The following is an 18,771-nucleotide window of genomic DNA, read 5'->3' as shown; positions in this document are numbered from 1 at the left end:
CCTGGTATATATGGTAGTCAACATTCTTTTCCCTTCCCACAAAAGTAGGTTGGATTATTTGAAAGTAAGTCAAATCTGACCACTAAGCCAGCCAGCATTTGTGTCTAATGCCATTAACCTCCCCAAAATTTATTACTTTCTTTCTACTTCCACACCCGGCCAGCTGCCCTGATGATCCAGGCACTCCTCTACCCTCAGTGCTTCTCAGTTTCACGTTCAACCACATCTCCTTGCTGGGAGTGTGACCAAAAGGGTTGGTCCAACTGGTCTCCCAGGCTCCAGCCCAACTCAGGCTTCCATGGGCTGAAGTTCTTAACACTGACTGTTCTGCTCTGGTCCTCAGGTGGCTCCCAAATGCCTACACCAAGGTCGCATTCCAGGGTTCCCGTTTCACCTTGTTTCCCTTGCTTACACCTCAGGGTCTGGTCCAACCGCACAACTGCTGCCCTTTCTGGTATACACTTTTTGGATGTTCTGCCTTAGCTCTGCCTACTACTCTCCTGGCAGGTCACTGATTACTAAAGATCTGCCCTCTCCACCACCCCTTACCACTGGAGGTGCTCAAATGTGCTAGGCTCCCTCTGGTTTTGAGTCCTTTGCAGAGGGTTGGTCCTTTTTCCTGGAATGCCACCCCCCTCCCCCAATTCCCTACTCCTGCCTCTGGGCACCAACCCTAAAAGACTAAATGTCCCTTAATACCATTTCTCCTTTGGCCTAGAACACCTATGGCAAATATTGACCAATGTTTTTCTCCTTAACTAATTCAACTAAGCCGCAGAATTCATGAGGATGGGGCTGTATTCTGAATTTGCTTCCCACTTGTTAGCCCAGAGCCTAGCACAGCACTTGACAAAATGAAAGCCTACGACCCATCTCTTATATAAGCAGACTTCCATGTAGGATTATTCACTCACACATCCTTTACACTATCTCAAATGGAGGAAACGCATCATATGTCTAAACTAGTAGGAGACATCATGGTACATATAACAGAATGTCAATCACTGAAAACTGCACTTCCAAGGTATCACACGGGGAGATGCTCAGATTAGTGCTGAAAGAGTAGAAAACCAAACTGTATCTAAATATAGGATGAGCTAAACCGTGCAGAATTGGATAGGTGAATAGGAGGAATACATTAAGGATACAGTTTATTCTCTGAAAAAAATTGTCTGTACCTTTTGCACATTTTCTCCAGTAAACATTTATTAATTGATGAGAAGAAGTATTTCTACAACACTTGAGACTCCGCTCAAATGCCATGTCCACTCAGAAAACTTCTCTAGACTTTCCAGCTCTTATTCCACCCCACAGATCTCAAGATTTGTGTGGGTCTCTCATAACAAGCACTTCGTGGTCTTCAACCCTGCATCTCCCCCCAGCTCCACAGGGCCCACCATGGGGCCCCGAGATGAAGAATCCAGTCCAGGAAGTGGGCATGCAGAACAAAAAGAGTACACTCACCTAGTTTAAAAACACTCAAGATGCTTTGCCCTGAATTTTAAGCAGCACATGTGACCTGGTCCATTCTGGTTTCAAGTTCAAAGGCATCAGGCCGGTCCTGTGGGTTAGCAGCTAACATATCTTTCAAGAGCTGCTTGATCCCCTCAGACATGGAAGTCCTGCGTTTCTGGGGGATATGCAACTCCATCTTTGGGTTTTCTAGCAGCGCCTCACCAACAGGGACGATTTCGGTCCCCTGTTTGATATAGGTCCCCAGGAGCTCCTTCTTGGTCTCAGAGTCAATAAAAGTGATTCTTTCTATCATTGCCCAGATGATAATGCCCAGGGCAAAGATGTCGGCCTTGGCTGTGTAGTGTCCCTCCCAGACTTCAGGGGCCATATAGAAGTCTGAGCCGCAGGCTGAGGACAGCCAGTATTTATTCACATTCACATTTTTGTTGTCTGGATGGCCCTCTTTCCCTCGGGGGGCTAACCCAGCACACACCTTGCTGAGTCCAAAATCTGCCACCTTGAGGATGGGGGTGCCAGACCGCTCCGTGATGAGGATGTTGTCTGGCTTTAGGTCCCTGTGCACGATGTGGTTTTTGTGCAGGAAGGCAATGGCGCTTGTGAGCTGTAGCATGAAGCTTTTGTTGGTGGCGGGGTCCGGCCTCCGGGACAGGACGTACTGATTCAGGTCTCCACCTTCACAGAACTCCATGACAAACCAGAGATAGCAGGGCTCCTCAGCATAACCCAGGATCCTTTCTCCTAAATTGAAGAAGACCGGAAAGAGCTTGAGTGCCACAGACACATCCCCAACACACTCAGATCACATGCAGGCAGCACAGCCAGGTTTAGCTGGACAATGCTGACGAGGCTCCAAGCCAGGAGGACCAGCAAACCTGGTAGTGAGCCAGCACCATGCAGAGTGGGCCCATCTCTACTCACTTGGGGTGAGGTGAGGTCTGCCGGGATAAAGGACACGGGTGGCAGACACTGAGGTCGAGCACCCGGCTCTGGCAGTATCGGTGCCTAGGTAAGGAACTGGTTAACTGTGCCAACCGGTTCAATGGGTAACCAGGAGGCACCGGCACTTAGTTCACCTTTCCAAGTTTCTGCCTCTGCTGCCTCACCTGCAAATGCCTGCATGTAATCACTCACAGAATACCTACACGGGCCCTTGACATTAAGCTAATATTTACCACCCCCACCCCCTGGGAGGTAGGATGAAATAGCCCCATCTTCAAAGATGAAAAACCTGATGTTCATAGAGATGGAGGAGTCCAGGGACTCCAATCCATGTGACCGGGAAGCCACTGTGTTTCACTATAGTGTGTCCGGACAGACTACTCCATGTCCCATGGGACTGCTGATGAGGCAAAGTCAAGTGTGCAAGAAGGTTATAAAAGGGCTGTTAATCCACAACAGGCAAAAAGGACCTCTCCTCCCCTCGCTCCTAACTTTTAAGACTCAGCAATGCACCTAGAATGGTACCACAATTGTTTATTTTAGAGGCATACTCCCAGCAGTGTTTCCTGCTCGCCCACTGTATCTGCTTAGCACAAGTTAGTTTCTTTCTAGAGATGAGGGGCTGTTACAGACCGATCTCCTTCGTTTCAAGGAGATAACAGGCTATGTATCTAAGACAGCAAGCATTTTAAGTATCTGCATCAAAGTCAACTTGTACTAGGAACAGTGAAGGTGGACAGGAGTTGCCAGATCTGGGAGTCAGAAGGCGCAAGACCTGAGTTACACTTTAAAGACAGGCAGTAGATCAGTTGAGAGAAGCAAGAAAAGAATTCTAGGCTGAGAGATGGGATGGATAATGGAACACAGGAGAGGCCTAAACAGGAAGGAAATCTGGTGGGAACGGGAGTCCAAAGTAGACACAAAAGTTAGTAGAATCAAGTTGTGCTGGCATGAAACTCCAGCTCTGCCTTTCCAGAAGCCTTTCCTTTTTGAACCACAGCAACTCCAGGAAAGCTGGTGACTGACATCTCCAAACAAACCCCAACATTCTTTATAAGGTAATTAACGGCACACTGAGTCCTTCTGTGGAAGTTATTTGAGGACTATAACTGCCCCCAAAGTCTAAATAGGCGAAAAGTCTGATCTTGCTGATGAAAAGGCAGGGCCTGTGGTGGGTGGTCATATGGATCACTCATAACTGAGCCTGAACACCAGTCCTCTGACCCCGAGCACAGGGTCTCCATTCCACCAGAAAACAAGAGCTACACCTCCTTAAACAGCCACTGCCAAAGCAGAGTCTATGGAAACCACTGCCTTCGGAGTTCTAGGTTGAGGCAGGATGAAGAGATGGACAAGGCAAAACCTTTGGGTTTTTGGCCACAATCTGACAGACCTCACTTCCCCTGTAATTATATAATTTGTTTGTTTATATTACAATCAAAGCAATACAGGTAGAACCAGTTTAGGGCAGATGGGGTGTTTTCTTTTTAAATTAGCTCTTTCCTATCTCATAATCCTCTTTCTAGGTCACTGGCTCTGGTGGGCTGATGCTCTTTATCTGAAAACACTGCAAAATGATGCAGTGATCCAAAGCCCAAATCAAACCTGACTCCAGAGTAAAGACCCATAAAAAGGAGGGCAAGAAAGGTCTGCTGGTGGTAGAGCCAGAAAGGAAGCGATTAAAACGCCATCAAATTCCTTCTGTGAGGGCCACCATCAGAAAACAGTACAACTTTTTCACTGAAACAGTGGGGAAATAAAGGGTGGGGAATGGTGATTACTTTATATACAAAGTTGGTAACCAGGGCAACTCAAGTAAAAAGAAAACAAGTCTGCAAAACAGACTACATTGTAAGTCCAGGTTATGAGAACCCAGGGAAAGAAAAGGAGGGTAAGCAAGTGCCCTGGGGGGGAGGGAGGGTGCGCGTTGACTGAAGAGCAGGCTCTAGGGGAGCAAACTGAGCTCAGGAGATGCTACAGGAAGGGGTTTGTGGAGAGGAAAGCACTGGAGGAAGCAGCGGGCTCCAAATCAGAGCAGCTTCAGGGAGCATGACAGAATGGAAAACCATGGAAAGCGGCCACTTGTCCCAGAGGCAAGAAGCACTTCTTCCTTGCATGGGCCCAGGCCGTGGGCTCACTTCAGCAGAAACCACAGCATGTGTTTTCAGGCAGGAATCCCCCCGCTGCCCCCACTCCCCTCACAAACCAGAGAGAGGTGTGAGAATTCCAGTCTTTTCCTTTGGGCAGATTGCCCACCTGGGCTCCTGCCTACCTCAGGGCAGGATGGAGGGAGGGTGCATGGGGCCTAATGTATTTCTGTTGAGAAGCCAGCCAGGGTGAAGTCACAGGAAGGGCTCAGGCTAGAAGGTGACAAGTCTGGGGTTAGATGCCAGCTCTGCCCTCCGGTTAACTGGGTGGTCTCTTAGCTCAAAGGAAAACACAAGGAGACAGACACCACGCAAAGAACCTGGGGCAAAGGTCGGGGAAGATGGCTATAGCTTTGTGAGCCTGTCACATCCACCAACATTGAGGGGGCACTGACACCATATACTCCTGGGACTCAGGTGACGGACAGATTTTGCAGAGCCTCCGTTACTTTGGGGGGAATGACATCCTGACCATCAATGACATCTCCAGCGGGCCTCAGCCAAGTCCAAGGAAGCCATGGACTCCAATAACCCCAGGGCTGTAGGCCACAGAATTGAAGCTCTCACATGCTAGGAAACCGAGGACGTTGAAATCAGAAAATGAGCACTGAGGGGGCACTTGAGGGGATGAGCACTGGGTGATATGCTATATGTTGGCAAACTGAACTTAAAAAAAAGAAAAAAAAAAAAGAAAAAAAGAAAAATCAGAAAATCAAAGTGGAGAATTGTATCCTATTGCTCAGGCTGTAAATAGCCAAAACCATGTTTTCTAGCCAGAGCAAGCGGGGTTTTTTTTTTTTTTTTTTTTTTTTAAGATTTATTTATTTATGATAGAGAGAGAGAGGCAGAGACACAGGCAGAGGGAGAAGCAGGCTCCATGCTGGGAGCCCGACGTGGGACTTGATCCCAGGACTCCAGGATTGAGCCCTGGGGCAAAGGCAGGCGCTAAACTGCTGAGCCACCCAGGGATCCCCCAAGCAAGTGGTTTTTGAGGTGTTCTCTCTCTAGAAGCCTTCCCTCTCCTCAAATCTGCTGGTGCATCCAAATATGTTTCTTTGCACCCTGCCTGAATGCCAACCTACCTGATGCTTGCTTGCCTGATTTCCCAGGGAACTTCCCTCTTCTGATGGACCACAGCCCCAGTGTTATAATTTACCAAGGCAACTGCACATGGAGGAAGGGAAAGTGCTCCAACTTTTAGGGGATCACCAAACCATGGTCCTAAAATGACACCAGTTCCTGGAGACACATCACTGGGGTCCGCCAGTGTATAGGGGCTCGTGAAGGTCAGGTGATCCAAGGGAGCTTCAGTGCCCGCCCAGCTCACAGCAGGCCCAGTGGTCATCAAGCCCACCCTGTGGCTGCCCCCAGTTTCAGGACATAGAACTGGAATGCACAAGCATCAACTATGTAGAATCCCCATGTGAAGCTTACAGTTTGAGGAGAGAGAAACAAAATTAAATTTTGTAATTTCCTTGTTTGGTACAGCCTGATGGTCCTGTAGGGTAAGAGTGAAAAATTTAGCTTCCCAGATCATGAGAAAAGATGGAAGTGTTAGGGATTTGAGGCAAATTAACCTGGGAGAGGCCACTGGCTTCCAGGCACCATTTAAAAGGCTCACTGCGTGAGCAGTCCCTTCTCCTGGACATGCTTTTACAGATGGGGAACCAGGAGGAAGGTTAAGTAACTTGCCCCAGATCACTGCTGTGGCTGCTTGGGTAAGACGTGAGCCTCCACTGCTAAGCCCTTCTATCGCACGATGATGCTGCCTGGAGTCTGGGAGGCTAAGAAACACACTTGATTAGAGACAGGCCCACCTTCAGCACAGTTTGACTGCCCTCAAATCCAACAGCCAGAAGACTACAGAATAAACTCGATTTTGAAACCTATTCTATGACACAGTTTACGGGGAGACAGAGAAAATGGGGGAAAACAAGTCAAACAGGTGTCTCCCAACAAATGTGGCCTGCTTTGTTCAGAAACCTGAGGCTTAAGGATGTCAGCGCAAGCTCTGGGACAGCAGGCAACTCCTAGAAAGGGATACAACATACCCAGGGGTTTATGAGCCTATTCCCAAGCTGCCTCCAGAAGATGGGACTTCCTTGCGCTCGTTCATTCCATTTAAACACTTCCTAGGCATACACTGCTTGTCAGACCCTGGAGGAGATTAGCAGTAATCCCTGCCCTTGTAGATGTTTCTTGGTCACTAATAACCAGCCACAGCACCCACAGCCATGACAACAGACTAGGGTGCAATTCTGTGCGAGCAGTGGGCAAGGTGGTTAGGAGAGGCAGGCAGGCTGCAGATCACTCAAGGGTGGCCCTTGAGCAATGTCTCCCAGGATGGAGTGTGTGCACACCACACAGCAGGGTGTGAGCTCACAGCGAGGGACCCAAGTTATCGGAGGAGGCTGAGGTGAAGCTGCTCTGGAGTTGGGTCCGAAGGAACCAAAGGCTTTGAATTTAGGCACCAAGAAATGGGAACTAAAAGTTCTTGACATGTTTTAGAACAATATCCTGCTTGCTGAGTCTTAAGTCACCAATTTTAAGTCCTATCATTTAAGATATCAGGCTGCTAACAACACTACTACGCGCCCCTGCTTAGGCTTAGTTCTGGTTGTCAAGACACAGACACGTTGGAGAGCAGGTCTCAGAATCACTACTACAAGTTCCCTCTGAAGGCATGAGGAGTTAAGAGATAAAGATGGATTGGCAGCTGAGAGGTGCATCAGGAGTTTCTGAAACCCAAAGAGAAGTGAGGACTGGAAAGGGAGGAGGTAAAAAGGGGTTGGGGCTAAGCCAAGGGTAGGGGGGAGAGGCCTTGGGAGGTTTAAAAGTCAAATGAACTTAGTAACTAATATCACATGTCCTATGTAACAAGAAAGAAGCACAGAGAATAGCCAATCCTCTCTTCTTACTCCAAACCCCTATCTACTGAGACCATAATCCTATTCCTTTCTACAGGGAGGAAATGAAGGCTCAAGATCAATTACTTGCCTGTGGTCTCACAGCCAGTAGAGGATGGGGTACCCAGGCTCTGCAGTCTGGATTCCTAACCATGATGTTCTTCTACTACCGCCTTTGTGCCAGAAGCAAAACTGAATGCCTAGATGTTCTACTGCCCCACTGTGACACAGGTTCTTTGTCAAGTTCACGGTATTCCTCCAAGGACTTTCCTGTTCATCAAGTCCCTTATGTTGATAGTGCAACCACACCACCTGCAGATTCATTTTTCAATAGAGCACCAATTAGGATTTGGACTTAAATGTGCTAAGATAGTTCAGCAGTGTGTGTCACAAGTTTTATTAATGCTCAACCCATTTGACAACAACAACAACAAAAAATCTCATGAGGAATTTATTCTAAGAGTATCAAAAAGATAAACAGAAACAAACGAAACTCCTATCACAGACAGCAACAAAAAGGGTACACACTAAGCACCCCAAGCACCCAGGGCTGGTTTCCTATATGACAAAGTAAAGGCAAGGGATTGAAAAGAAGGGTCCAAGGATAGTTAGTGGCTAATTAAGGTACTGCCACTTGGCTGAATGCTTTAAAGGGCCATATTGTACTTCTAATTTACTTAAATAAAAAGTCAAAAGAGAAGGTCACATAAAAGGTCAGAAGGAAGTTTAATGTGAAATGGAAAAATATAATATAAAATTATAATTTTAAGATAAAAGGTTAGAAAAAAAAAAAAAACACCTAGATAAATGAACTCTGAATTCATTGGGATTAGTCATCCCTGGTTTTGATTTAGTTAAAAACCGTACATTAGTATTTTAAAGAAGTGGCTCAGTTGAAAATCAGTCCTGAGAAGCTGAAGACAAGGACCCTTCGCAAGACAAAGAAAGATGAGCAGAGACCAAGCCCTGGGCTCAATGACCTTGGGCTGTGTCCTGTCACTATAAAGAGGCTGGGTCCAGTATCAACACCCAGGGTGTGTTCAAAGTACTTCACAAGAGTAGTCAAATGTCATTGTGCACTAGACAATCAACCCCTTAGGATGGCTGCCAAGATAGATACAGTGTCCTATAGAAGCCAAGGGGCCAAGAACCTGCAGGCCTAATAGAAAGGATGGAACAAGGGCCAGAGAGCCAGCCAGGCCCAGGGTCGACACCACAACCCTTCATTTACATGGCTATGTGACCCTGGGCAAATGTCTTAAGACCCTATCAATCTGTTTTATTATCCATAAGTTGGGAGACACCTACCTAACTGGGCTATCATAAGGCATCACTATGATACAGGAAGCATTGTGGATGGCACCTGGACACCAGAGGATACAACTACTGGGTGTGAATTGTTAATGTGTGTGGACACTGCCCTTGGGTAGTCATAAGGCAGCACTGTCAAGCACGTGGAAATTGGAAAGAGCTTCTAGATGTAGATGTAGAGCCAAATAATCCCTCACTGGTGGTACTGTACAACTTACTGGACCTTGATGGATCTGGATTTTCTCCTGTATAAGACCAGGTTACAAAAACACCAACTTCAAGTGGGAGGATTAGATGAGAGAGCAAGCATGAAAATACCAAGCCTAGCTATTAGTACTTGAACGTTACAGGGATCTTGTTAAAATGCAAACTCTGCCAGCTAGGCAGAGTGGGAAATAACCCCTGGTGGCCCGGACCCATTTTTCTCTCCACATGTGACTGCCTTACCACTTATCTAGGTCTCATCTCTGGCCAGAATGCTTCTGTTTTTACCCTTTTACAACCTATCCTGCCCTCCCCTAAACTTAGTCCACATTCCTGGCAGCTGTTCCCATAAGAGCACCTCTGAGAGGTTGCAGTGAGGTAACATCTGTTGTGCTCCATCCATCTGTTTATCTCCTCCATGAGATCGCGCATTCACGGCGGAAGGAAACCAAGTCTCTATGTGCCTCACATGTAACAGGCGCTCAATAATTGCGTGAAACGAAATGAGATGAGAACTGTGAGCTAGAGGCTTAAAAACGAAACAGGGAAAGTTCTAGTAGGTGTTTTGAATGTCTATTTTAAAGACAACCAGGTAAGAATCTTCAATTTGAGTCACTAAGGACCTAATTCTTGGAAGTTTACACTATAAAAAGCCTACCTGGTGCAACCCAATTAGCCCAAACTCTCAATTAAGCCAGTTGTTGTTTCTGTCTCCTGAGGCTGGTATCTAAAATTCCCAGTGCACAGAGAAGGCAGGCAGGCAGGAGGAGAGGTCTGTGTGGCTGTCTCAAGACATTCAAGAGCAGATCAGGAAGGAGGAACAGGGTCCCCGGCAGCTGAGACACATGGGAGGCAGTGCCGAACAAATTGGCAGTGCCAAGTACTGATTAGCACATAATTAAAAAACAAACAGTAGGCATTAGTTTCTGAGTAAAATGTGATTATGCATTTAACTACTGAGAAAAACAGAAGAACCCAGAACTTAAGCCACCTGTCCCAAGAATGTAGCACAGCTGTTAGAAGAATGGACTCAAGCTTGAATGCTTAGGCTCGGACCCGAGTGGTTATTTGCTTAGCTGTTTCACATGGGGCAATTTTACTAACTTGGTTTCCTCACCTGTAAAATAGGGGTAATTATAACACTGACTTCAAAAGGGGGTTGTGAGGACTGAATCAGTTAATGGGTATAAAGTCTAGAATAGCACCTGGCCCACAACAGAAAGTACGCTGTAACTATTAATAGGGTAAAAGTGGAACCCAAACCTTCAAACTCCCAGTTACTACTACCTCGTTGTATCCCGTTAATTTCCAAGGCCCTTGACACCTCTGATCTATTTTGGAGTAGCCAAACACCACACTTGATTGGGATCTCTTGCCTTTGAGGGTTCTCTAAACTCAGGCCAAGCCATAGTAGAGAATTCAGAGCTGCTTTCTTGGGGGGGGGGGGGGGGGGGGGGGCGGCCAGCTCTGAGCCTCCCTTTCCCTAGGCACTCAACAGGATGGGGGCGGCAGGGGAAGGGCAATGTGCAGGCTGACAGCCAATCTACTGCTAAGACCCTGGTTTCCCTCCCACACTCGGTCCCCCCTTCAGCTTACTCAAGTCCACCTTCTCTGCTTCCCATGCCTGTATATTCCCCAGGGAACCTCTGCTGTTAGCTTTCTAGGTAACATTCAGGACCTAATTGTGATCATCTGGGCCTGAGTCTTCTGCATACCTCGCAGAGGAAACTTTGCACATCCTCTTCTTACAGAGTACCTGGTACAAATGCACAGAAAAGACTTACCAAAGACCTAGATTCCCACCACTGTGAAGCTGCCTGAGGATCTCTTGAGCACAGAAAACATGAAATAGTTGGTAAAGCAGAACTAATATCTTACCAAGATGGGATAAGTTAGATCCTTAGATTTTCCAAACTTCTATTTGGTTTCATGAGCCTTGGGTTTGTCCTGGAGAGGATGTATCATATATATAAGCTCCTTATTAGTCGCTATGTGTCAGAAGAGTCAGTGTGTGCATTAGAGAGCATGCAGGAATTTGACTGTAGTCTGACAAGGAGTTCAGCCTTGCCTGCAGTCTAAGTGGCAGCAATCTTGAATTTAGTTTTAGGTGCATTCAGGAGAGGGTCCTTTGGCAATGGAAATAAGGGGATAAAAGCAAACTGTTGATGCTTTAACTCCTGTTTTTTGTGACAAGTACTTAAAAGCTAAGCACATCAACCAAATAATTTACAGGATTGTTAATCTGGTTTTAAAAAGCCTAGGAGGCTGGTTTGAATGCTGCCACTAACTCATGTGGATCAAGTCCTGTCTTTTTTAGACTTATTTCCCTCCCTGTGAAACAGAAGACCAGATGAGGCTGCCTAAGACTACCACTGACTCTGGAACTTCTGCTCACTACATAATGCTCTAGGTGTTTGGTCTACGTTCAGAGAAAGAGAAGGAGACCTAGAAGCTTATTAAACAAAGTTGAATGAAACCAAGAATTGCATTAAGAAGTTTCTCATTTCTTTTTGATACTGGATTTACAGGTCAAATAATTTAAGCCTACAGAAATGCCTTGCTTATTCACTGGAGCCCTGATACTGAAGAAAGGGGGAAAAAAAAAAACCCAACTGTTCCCTATTTGGGCCAATTGTGAAATAAATCCCACTTCTTCTCTATCTATACAGTCCTGGGCACTCTTCTTTCAAGCCTATCTTCTCCGCCAACTCGTAGCTAACTCTAGATTATCTTCCTGTTAATCCTGTGCAACACTCTGTAGAAAGCTCTTGTTAACCAGACAACTTGCCTTTTCCTCCTGTGACCCTGATTAGCACCTAAGTCTTCTACAGGTCCTCAAACTTTCAAAATTAAATTCCTTTGGGGCAGACTGCCCTGCCCCTCCCCCCATCTTTCCCCCAGTGAAAAGCTACCATGGGGACTCAGTAAAATTATGTAGATTTAGTTCAATTGAGACTTTAAGGTAGATTAACACTTTTTTGGTCTATTTCAAAATTATTCTAAATTGCAGGACACTGGGCAAAAGGTGACTGCAAAGGAGTTTGTTTAATGACAGGGTTGAACCAGATTATCTTTAAGATTCCTTCCAGCTCTGACATTTCTGAGTGATAGCAGCACACTGTAAATCCAGCGCCCCAGGGCTGATTAAGATGCTAAATTCTGAAAGCTGAAGGCAGGAAAATTTCACCTACAGCAATGTGGGTCTTTTTGTCCTTCACTTTTAATATTAAAGAGAAAACAATGCCCATTTAACTGCTAGCTAAATTAACATTTGACATGTAAATTTTTTTTTTTTTTAATTTATATTTATTTATGATAGGCACACAGTGAGAGAGGCAGAGACACAGGCAGAGGGAGAAGCAGGCTCCATGCACCGGGAGCCCGACGTGGGACTCGATCCCAGGTCTCCAGGATCGCGCCTTGGGCCAAAGGCAGGCGCCAAACCACTGCGCCACCCAGGGATCCCCGACATGTAAATTTCAATGTCCCTTTCATCAGCCCGGTTGTGTACATTACCTTTATTGCTCTGTCTCTGAGCTCAGAGCATTACCTGACCCACAGAAGAGGCTCAAATATTTTCAAAACTGCTTACAACTGAGTGGGACAACTGAAGTGTGTGGCCTAAAGCAACATACTGTTTGGCTAGACCTGTTTTAAATCACAAAGGGAGGCACACCACAGTTTCTCTCAACCTGGTGTTACCCAGACAATAGGATGTTTCCATGGTCAAGAGTTTGGGAAACTTGAACAAGGACAGAACTAATCTCAAAGGGGATGATGAAAGAGGACTCAAAATGTGGACTTGCTGAGTTTCCTCCTTATCTGAGCACTTAGGGACATTCCCAGGCTGCACAGCAGCTCGAGGACACAGGCACCCTTATCTTATGGATAAAGGAATGCTCCCCACAGGTTTTAAACTTCTTATCCCAAGTCTCATGTAAGTCTGTTGAGACAAGCCATGACTTAAAGCCATGACTTAAAGTGAGCCTAACTGTAAAGCTGATGGTATTAATCACTAGACTATCCGGCCACCTTTACTGTGCAGTTCTGTCAAATTCTACGTGTGAGAGAATCTAAACATTATTTATAGGTAAGGAGAGGAAGCCAAGACTTCACACCAAGGTGAAGTTTCAAGATTGGCATCAATGAACTGAGAGTAGAAGGGTAGAGAATTCACTGGCAAAGTGAATTCTCACATCCCAAAGCAATTGAGTATTATAGAAGTCCAGAATATTGGCTAATCACCTTGGAGAAGACAGGGAGAATGTAAGTGAATAGCTTGTAGGATACAGGTAAGCTCAAGAATCTCCCGGAAAGTCTTCAATCACTATGGGGAGAGGGTGGGCTTTTCAGAATGGATGAGGCAGGGCTGGGCATAAAAAGTGAAACCTGTTTTTGAAAAAGGACTCCAGGTGATACTGATAATACCTTCAACCCACCGTCCAAGCAACAGACTTGAAATGGGACAGAGCTCTCCTGGGATGGGGTGCAGGAGTTCAAAACTGGGCAAAACAAAATGCCCTATCCAACTCTATCCCCTCAATCCTACTCATTCTTAAAGATCAGTTCCAGTTTATTCTTGGGGAAGTGAGGGCATTATTACCCATCTTGAAAGGATCTAGAACTTAAATCAAGACAGATCTGGGTGTTATGTCACTTAAGCTCTGAAAAATTGCTAAGCAAACTCCACTTCCCTTACAAGCTGATTAACCTCGTCAACTTCTATCTGTTTAACCTCTAATCCTTAGTTTCTCCGTTTATAGAAAGAGGAGAGGATTTACTTTTAAACTTATTACCTAAAGTCACTCTGTAAGACATCTAGGACATAGCTGGATCTCAGATTAGTAACCTTTCTGCTGAGGAAGTCTTCCAAGACCTTTCTAGCCCACTGGCCTTCTCCTCTCTTTAGAGAACCTTTGGCTACTTACAAGTCTGAACAAAACATGTCAACACTGAGCACTCAAGATGAACTCCTGCCCTAAACGCAGCGAAAACTCAAATTAGGATTAGCCCTCCCATGACTGCAAAGCTACCTTGCTTCCCTGAGCCCCATCTTCCCTATAAACATGCAAGCCAGGCAGCCTGGGGGGGTGGGGGGGTGGGGTTAGAAAAAGATTAAGTATGTAAGGCAGAAGAAAAGAAGAAAAAGATGTTACATGTTATGTGACAGCTATAGGCCCACCTGGGGGATTATTATTCAGCAGGACCCAGAGGACTTAGCCAGGAAACCCGCCAGTTTGGTTGACTGCCTTGGGATGGAATGGGCCGGTGGGGGTGGGGGTGTGTGTCTCAGAGGAAAACAAGAGTAGGAAGCAAGAGTTTGGAGGTGGAGCTGAAGGGTGTCAGGACATTTGGGACCAGACACGGAGGGGGTGTGGGTGGGTTCAGTAAAGTTCTTTTTTGTTTGCTTTGGGAGGGAAAGAGAAGAGGCCCTAGAGAGGGGGCTCTGAAGTTCTTCCCACCAACTCAGCCCCGTCCTCTTCACTCCCCCTGTGGAATCTCAAAGTGCTGCAAGTTTAATAGTAACCGTCCACCTTTACTGAGCGCTTAACTAAAAGCACGGTGAGCACTTCCATGAACTTTTTTTTTTTTTTTAAATGAGAATAGCACCTCCAGTCAGTGCCAGGGACTCATCCGGGGTCCTGAGGTGCAAGGGGAGCCCAAGCGCCTGGGCCCCGGGGAGGAGGGCGTGTCTGGGCCCAGGCTGACAAGACCCGGGCCGGGGCCCCGGCATCCAGAGCGGCGAGTCCAGGCCCCGTGAGGGCGGGCCGGCCGGCCGCCGCCTACCTTTGAGCGAGGTCTCCACCAGGCGCAGGTAAAGCTGCGAGCTCTTGTTGCCGTGGCTCATGCGCTGGGCGAGCCCGTTGCGCTGCAGGACGCACTCCTCAAACTGCACGACGTTCTGGTGGCGCCGCTTGAGGCTGGTCAGGGCCCAGAACTCGGCCAGCGCCAGCTCCACGTTCTCGGGGGCGTCGCAGCGGATCTTCTTGACCGCCACCCGGGCCCCGCTGCGCCCGGCCACTGCCTCGTAAACCACGCCGTAGCTGCCGCGCCCGATCTCCGCCAACAGGCTGTACCGCGGCCGCGCCGACCCGCCGCCGCTCTCTGGCCGCCGCCGCGCCAGGTAGGCCTCGCCCGGGGCCTCGGCCGCCGCCGGATCCATGGCCTGGGCCGCCGCCGGCCTCAGCTTCGCGCTGGGCGCCCGCGGCACTGGGCTTCGCCTTTTCCGCTCGGGGCTTTGTGTACCTCTGCGGGCGCCGTCCTCCTCCCCCGTTTCCATGGCTGCGGGCGGCGGGGGGAGCAGCAACGGCGCTGCCCGGGTCCCCCCTGCCTCATCCCTCCGTCCGGCCCCGGGACGCGGAGGAGCGGGACCTTGGATTGTGACCTGCGGGCGAGAGAGTCGGTTAACCAACTAGGCCGAAGCGGGGAGGCAAGGAGCGTAGGCCGCAGGGCGTCCCACCTCCGCCTCCTCCGGCCGCCGCGGCCCCTTTAAGACGGAAGCCGCCGCCGCTGACTGAACGGGGGGAAGGGAGGGGAAAGCGGGAAGGGCGACACCACGAGGCTGTGGCTCAGAGGGGGAACAGGAAAGAATAGCAAAACACCCCCCGCCTTGTCAGCCAGCTTGTCGTCTAGGACTAGGAAAAACTAGGACCAGCAGTCTTTACGACTTAAGGAAACTGCCTTGAGAAGCCGTTCTGACTGCGGAACTCTTTTTCCCCGCCTCGTCCCCTCCGGGATCACCCTCCCCGCATCCCGCCTTGGGTTCTCCCGGGTGTAAACAGTCCATTGAATTAAGCCGGAGCGGAGCCCGGCGGAACGACCCAAGTCCCCGAGGGCGGCGGGTGGAGGAGGTTGGCTCAGAAGTTCCGCGTCCCTGACCCCGCCAACCTGGGGACCCAGCGGCCCTCCCCCAGCGCCCGCGGGGGCGGAGGTGGGTGCAGCCTCGGCGCTGGCTCGGACTCCGCAGACTGCGCCCTTACCTGGCCGGCGCGCCTCCACTTCCGGGCGGCCCGCTTCCCCCCTGGCGCCCTGGGCCGGGGATGGTCCGCTCCAGGCCAGGGCTGCCTCGCGTACGGAGCGGCGCGGGAGGCGGCGGCCCGGGCCGGGTGTGCCTGGGAGCCCGCGGCGGCGCGGGTGGCGGCGGCGGCGCTCGCGGGGGAAGAGCGGGTGTCCGGGCTCCCGCGGCTCTCCACGTGCTCGCGCCGGCTGAGCCCTTTACATAACCTGTTTATATAAGCTGCGCCTCCCGCCCGCACTCGGGCCAGCGGGGGCTCCTGGTGGCCCATCCCCCGGGAGGCCGGCCGCGCGCCGCGCCGCCTGGGTCCTGCCAGGGTCGACGGAGCAGCCGCAGCCGGGCGCACCGGGCACGCCGCGCCGGGGCCCAATCACAGGCGAGAACACCCAGCCCACGAAAAATAGGCGCCAAACTCCCGGGATCCGCTGCGCCCCCCTCCGAGGCTCTGCGGCCGCCCGCCCCCTGCAGCCTCCTCCCTCTCCGCCTTCGCTGCTTGAAGAGGGGCTGCGCGCAGTAGGCTCCTAATAAACACTCGTTGGTTGATTGGCTTGGTCGGTTTGATTGATTCATAGGCAGTGCCTGGGAACCTCCCGGACTGGATTGGAGTCCACACGCTGCCTCCCAGGAGCCCGTTGATTCGGGGCAAATCATCGTCAGGTTCTGTGCCTCGGTTTTCTGTTCTGCAAAATGGGTGATTGGACCTTAACCTCCCAGCGCTGATAGAGCCAAATGAAATACATGTAATTTATGTATAAATACATATATTAAGAGTGACTAAGTATATATGAGTACACATAGTAAGTAGCTAATTGGGTGCAAGGCTGAAAGTGCTGTTTTGTTCACTGCTTTGTACTCCAGTGGCCTAGTAGGTGCCTGTGATTTTTAAACTGAATCTGTTGAGTATTTATTGGATTTCTATAATGTGCTAGGCACTGTTCTAAGTCGCTGGGGAAAGAGCAATGAACAAGACAATCTTTACCTTCAATGAGGGTCTATACCCCTGAAGGAGACAAGTGATATGGTGACCTTGTGCAAGTTAATTAACTTTCATGTGTCTTTACTTCCCATCTGTAAGATGGGAAGAACAGTGTTGGAGGCACTGTGCTTATACAGTTAAGACACTGAGAACAGGACAAGGTCTTGCACACACTAAGTGTTAGATACTATTAACTAAACACATAGAATAATTTTTGACATGGATAAGTATGATGGAGAAAAAGAATGAGTGAAAAAGTGCTTTGGGTTTGGGACAGGTCACTTCTGATAGTATGAAGGTCATTCGTTGAAAGGTAACTTTGGAGGGGGGGTAAAATTTAAATTTTACATGTAAGTTACAAGGATAGTAAGGAATTCTCATGTACTTTTTTTTTTTTTTTAACATATAGAACCTTAATGAATTTGTGTGTCATCCTTGCACAGGGGCCATGCTAATTTCTGTATAGTTTGAATTTTTAGTGTATGTGCTGCTGAAGTGAACACAAGAATTCTGATACACTTTTTTTTCGGGTTTTTTTTTTCTCTGATATACTTTTAACCAAAATAACAAATTGTTATGTTTTGCTATGTTTGCATTATCATAGACTCTCTTGTGTATGTGTACGTAATATGTACATATACTTTTTACCCCTAAGTCATTTTAGAGTGGGTTTTCAGACATTATGCCTCTTTATCCAATACACTTGTGTGTGTGTGTATATATATATATATATATATATATATATTTCCTAAGAATGTGGACATTCTCTTGCAGAATCTCAGTTGTAATGATCAAAATCAGGAATTTTAACAATGGTATGGTTCTTTTAATACACCTTTAATATTTAAATTTTGCTAATTGTGCCAATAATGTAGCCATTCCTCAGGATCCAATTCAGGTTTCATTTGGCTGTCCTCTCTTTTTAGTTTCCTTTAATCTGGAGAAGCAGTTAGTTATTCAACCTTTACCTTTCATGACCTTGACATTTTTGAAGAATACTGGTAAATTATTTTGTATTTGTCCTTAATTTATAGCTGTCTGTTATTTCCTTGATTAGGTTCAGGTTATACATTTTTGGCAGGAATGCCACTGAAAGAAAGTTGTGTCCTGAGTGTATCACATCAGAAGGCACATGACATTGGTTTGTCTCAATATTAGTGGTATTAACTTTGATCATTTGGTTAAGATGATGTCCCCCAAGGTACTCAGCTAAAAAGTTACTATTTCCCTTTTGTAATTAATAAGTATCTTGTGGGAAGATATTTTGAGGCTATCCTATTTTTTTAAAGATTTTATTTATTTATTCATGAGAGAGAGGCAGAGACATAGATAGAGGGAGAACCAGGCTCCTTGCAGAGAGCCTTGTGTGGGACTCCATCCTGGACCCAGGATCATGCCCTGAGCTGAAGGTAGCCGCTCAACTACTGCTCCACCCAGGTGACCTGAGACTATCCTATTTTTCATCTTACTCTCTGCCCACTTGTTTTAGCATTCACCTGAATCAGTTATTATTATAATGGTTGCAAGATGGTGATTGGTTTGCAAGAGCCACCATAACAAAATATTAGACTGGGTGGCTTAACAGAAATTCATTTCCTTGGGATACCCGATGGCTCAGCAGTTAAGCTCTGCTTTCATGATCAGGGTGTGCTCCTAGAGTTCAGGGATGGAGTCCCACATCGGGCTCCCGGTGCATGGAGCCTGCTTCTCCCTCTGCCTATGTCTCTGCCTCTCTCTCTCTCTGTCTCTCATGAATAAATAAATAAAATATTTTTAAAAATCTCATTTCCTCACAGT

General features: G+C 47.8%; 2 protein-coding genes and 1 non-coding gene across 10 annotated transcripts in view; 1 reads left to right on the top strand and 2 right to left on the bottom strand.

The window, feature by feature from the left end:
- Window positions 1-16,398, bottom strand: part of STK35 (serine/threonine kinase 35) — a 44,899-nt gene extending 28,501 nt beyond the window's left edge. Inside the window, exons 1-3 of the mRNA XM_026012401.2 lie at window positions 15,964-16,398; window positions 14,771-15,368; window positions 1,465-2,214 (exon numbers count right to left, since the gene is read on the bottom strand). Coding sequence (XP_025868186.2) covers window positions 1,502-2,214; window positions 14,771-15,368; window positions 15,964-16,269 — 1,617 coding nt within the window. The 5' untranslated portion in view covers window positions 16,270-16,398 and the 3' untranslated portion in view covers window positions 1,465-1,501. The remainder of the gene's footprint in view (window positions 1-1,464; window positions 2,215-14,770; window positions 15,369-15,963) is intronic.
- Window positions 14,720-18,771, top strand: part of PDYN (prodynorphin) — a 100,580-nt gene continuing 96,528 nt past the window's right edge. For 3 of the 8 annotated variants that reach the window (XM_026012404.2, XM_072736222.1, XM_072736220.1), the window contains exon 1: window positions 14,728-15,107. The gene's annotated coding sequence lies outside the window, so the exon portion shown is untranslated. Of the gene's footprint in view, window positions 15,108-18,771 lie in introns of all 8 variants that reach the window. The other 5 variants (XM_072736221.1, XM_072736219.1, XM_072736225.1 and 2 more) reach the window with 5 other exon arrangements.
- Window positions 17,372-17,477, bottom strand: LOC112930123 (U6 spliceosomal RNA). Its single transcript, XR_003237051.1, has one exon. It is a non-coding gene; the product is annotated as a U6 spliceosomal RNA (small nuclear RNA).

Source organism: Vulpes vulpes, chromosome 14, assembly GCF_048418805.1.
Source record: "Vulpes vulpes isolate BD-2025 chromosome 14, VulVul3, whole genome shotgun sequence".
Classification (NCBI taxonomy): Eukaryota; Metazoa; Chordata; class Mammalia; order Carnivora; family Canidae; genus Vulpes; species Vulpes vulpes.
The sequence above is the reverse complement of the archived record's forward strand: the minus strand, read 5'-3'. Positions and strand labels throughout refer to the sequence as shown.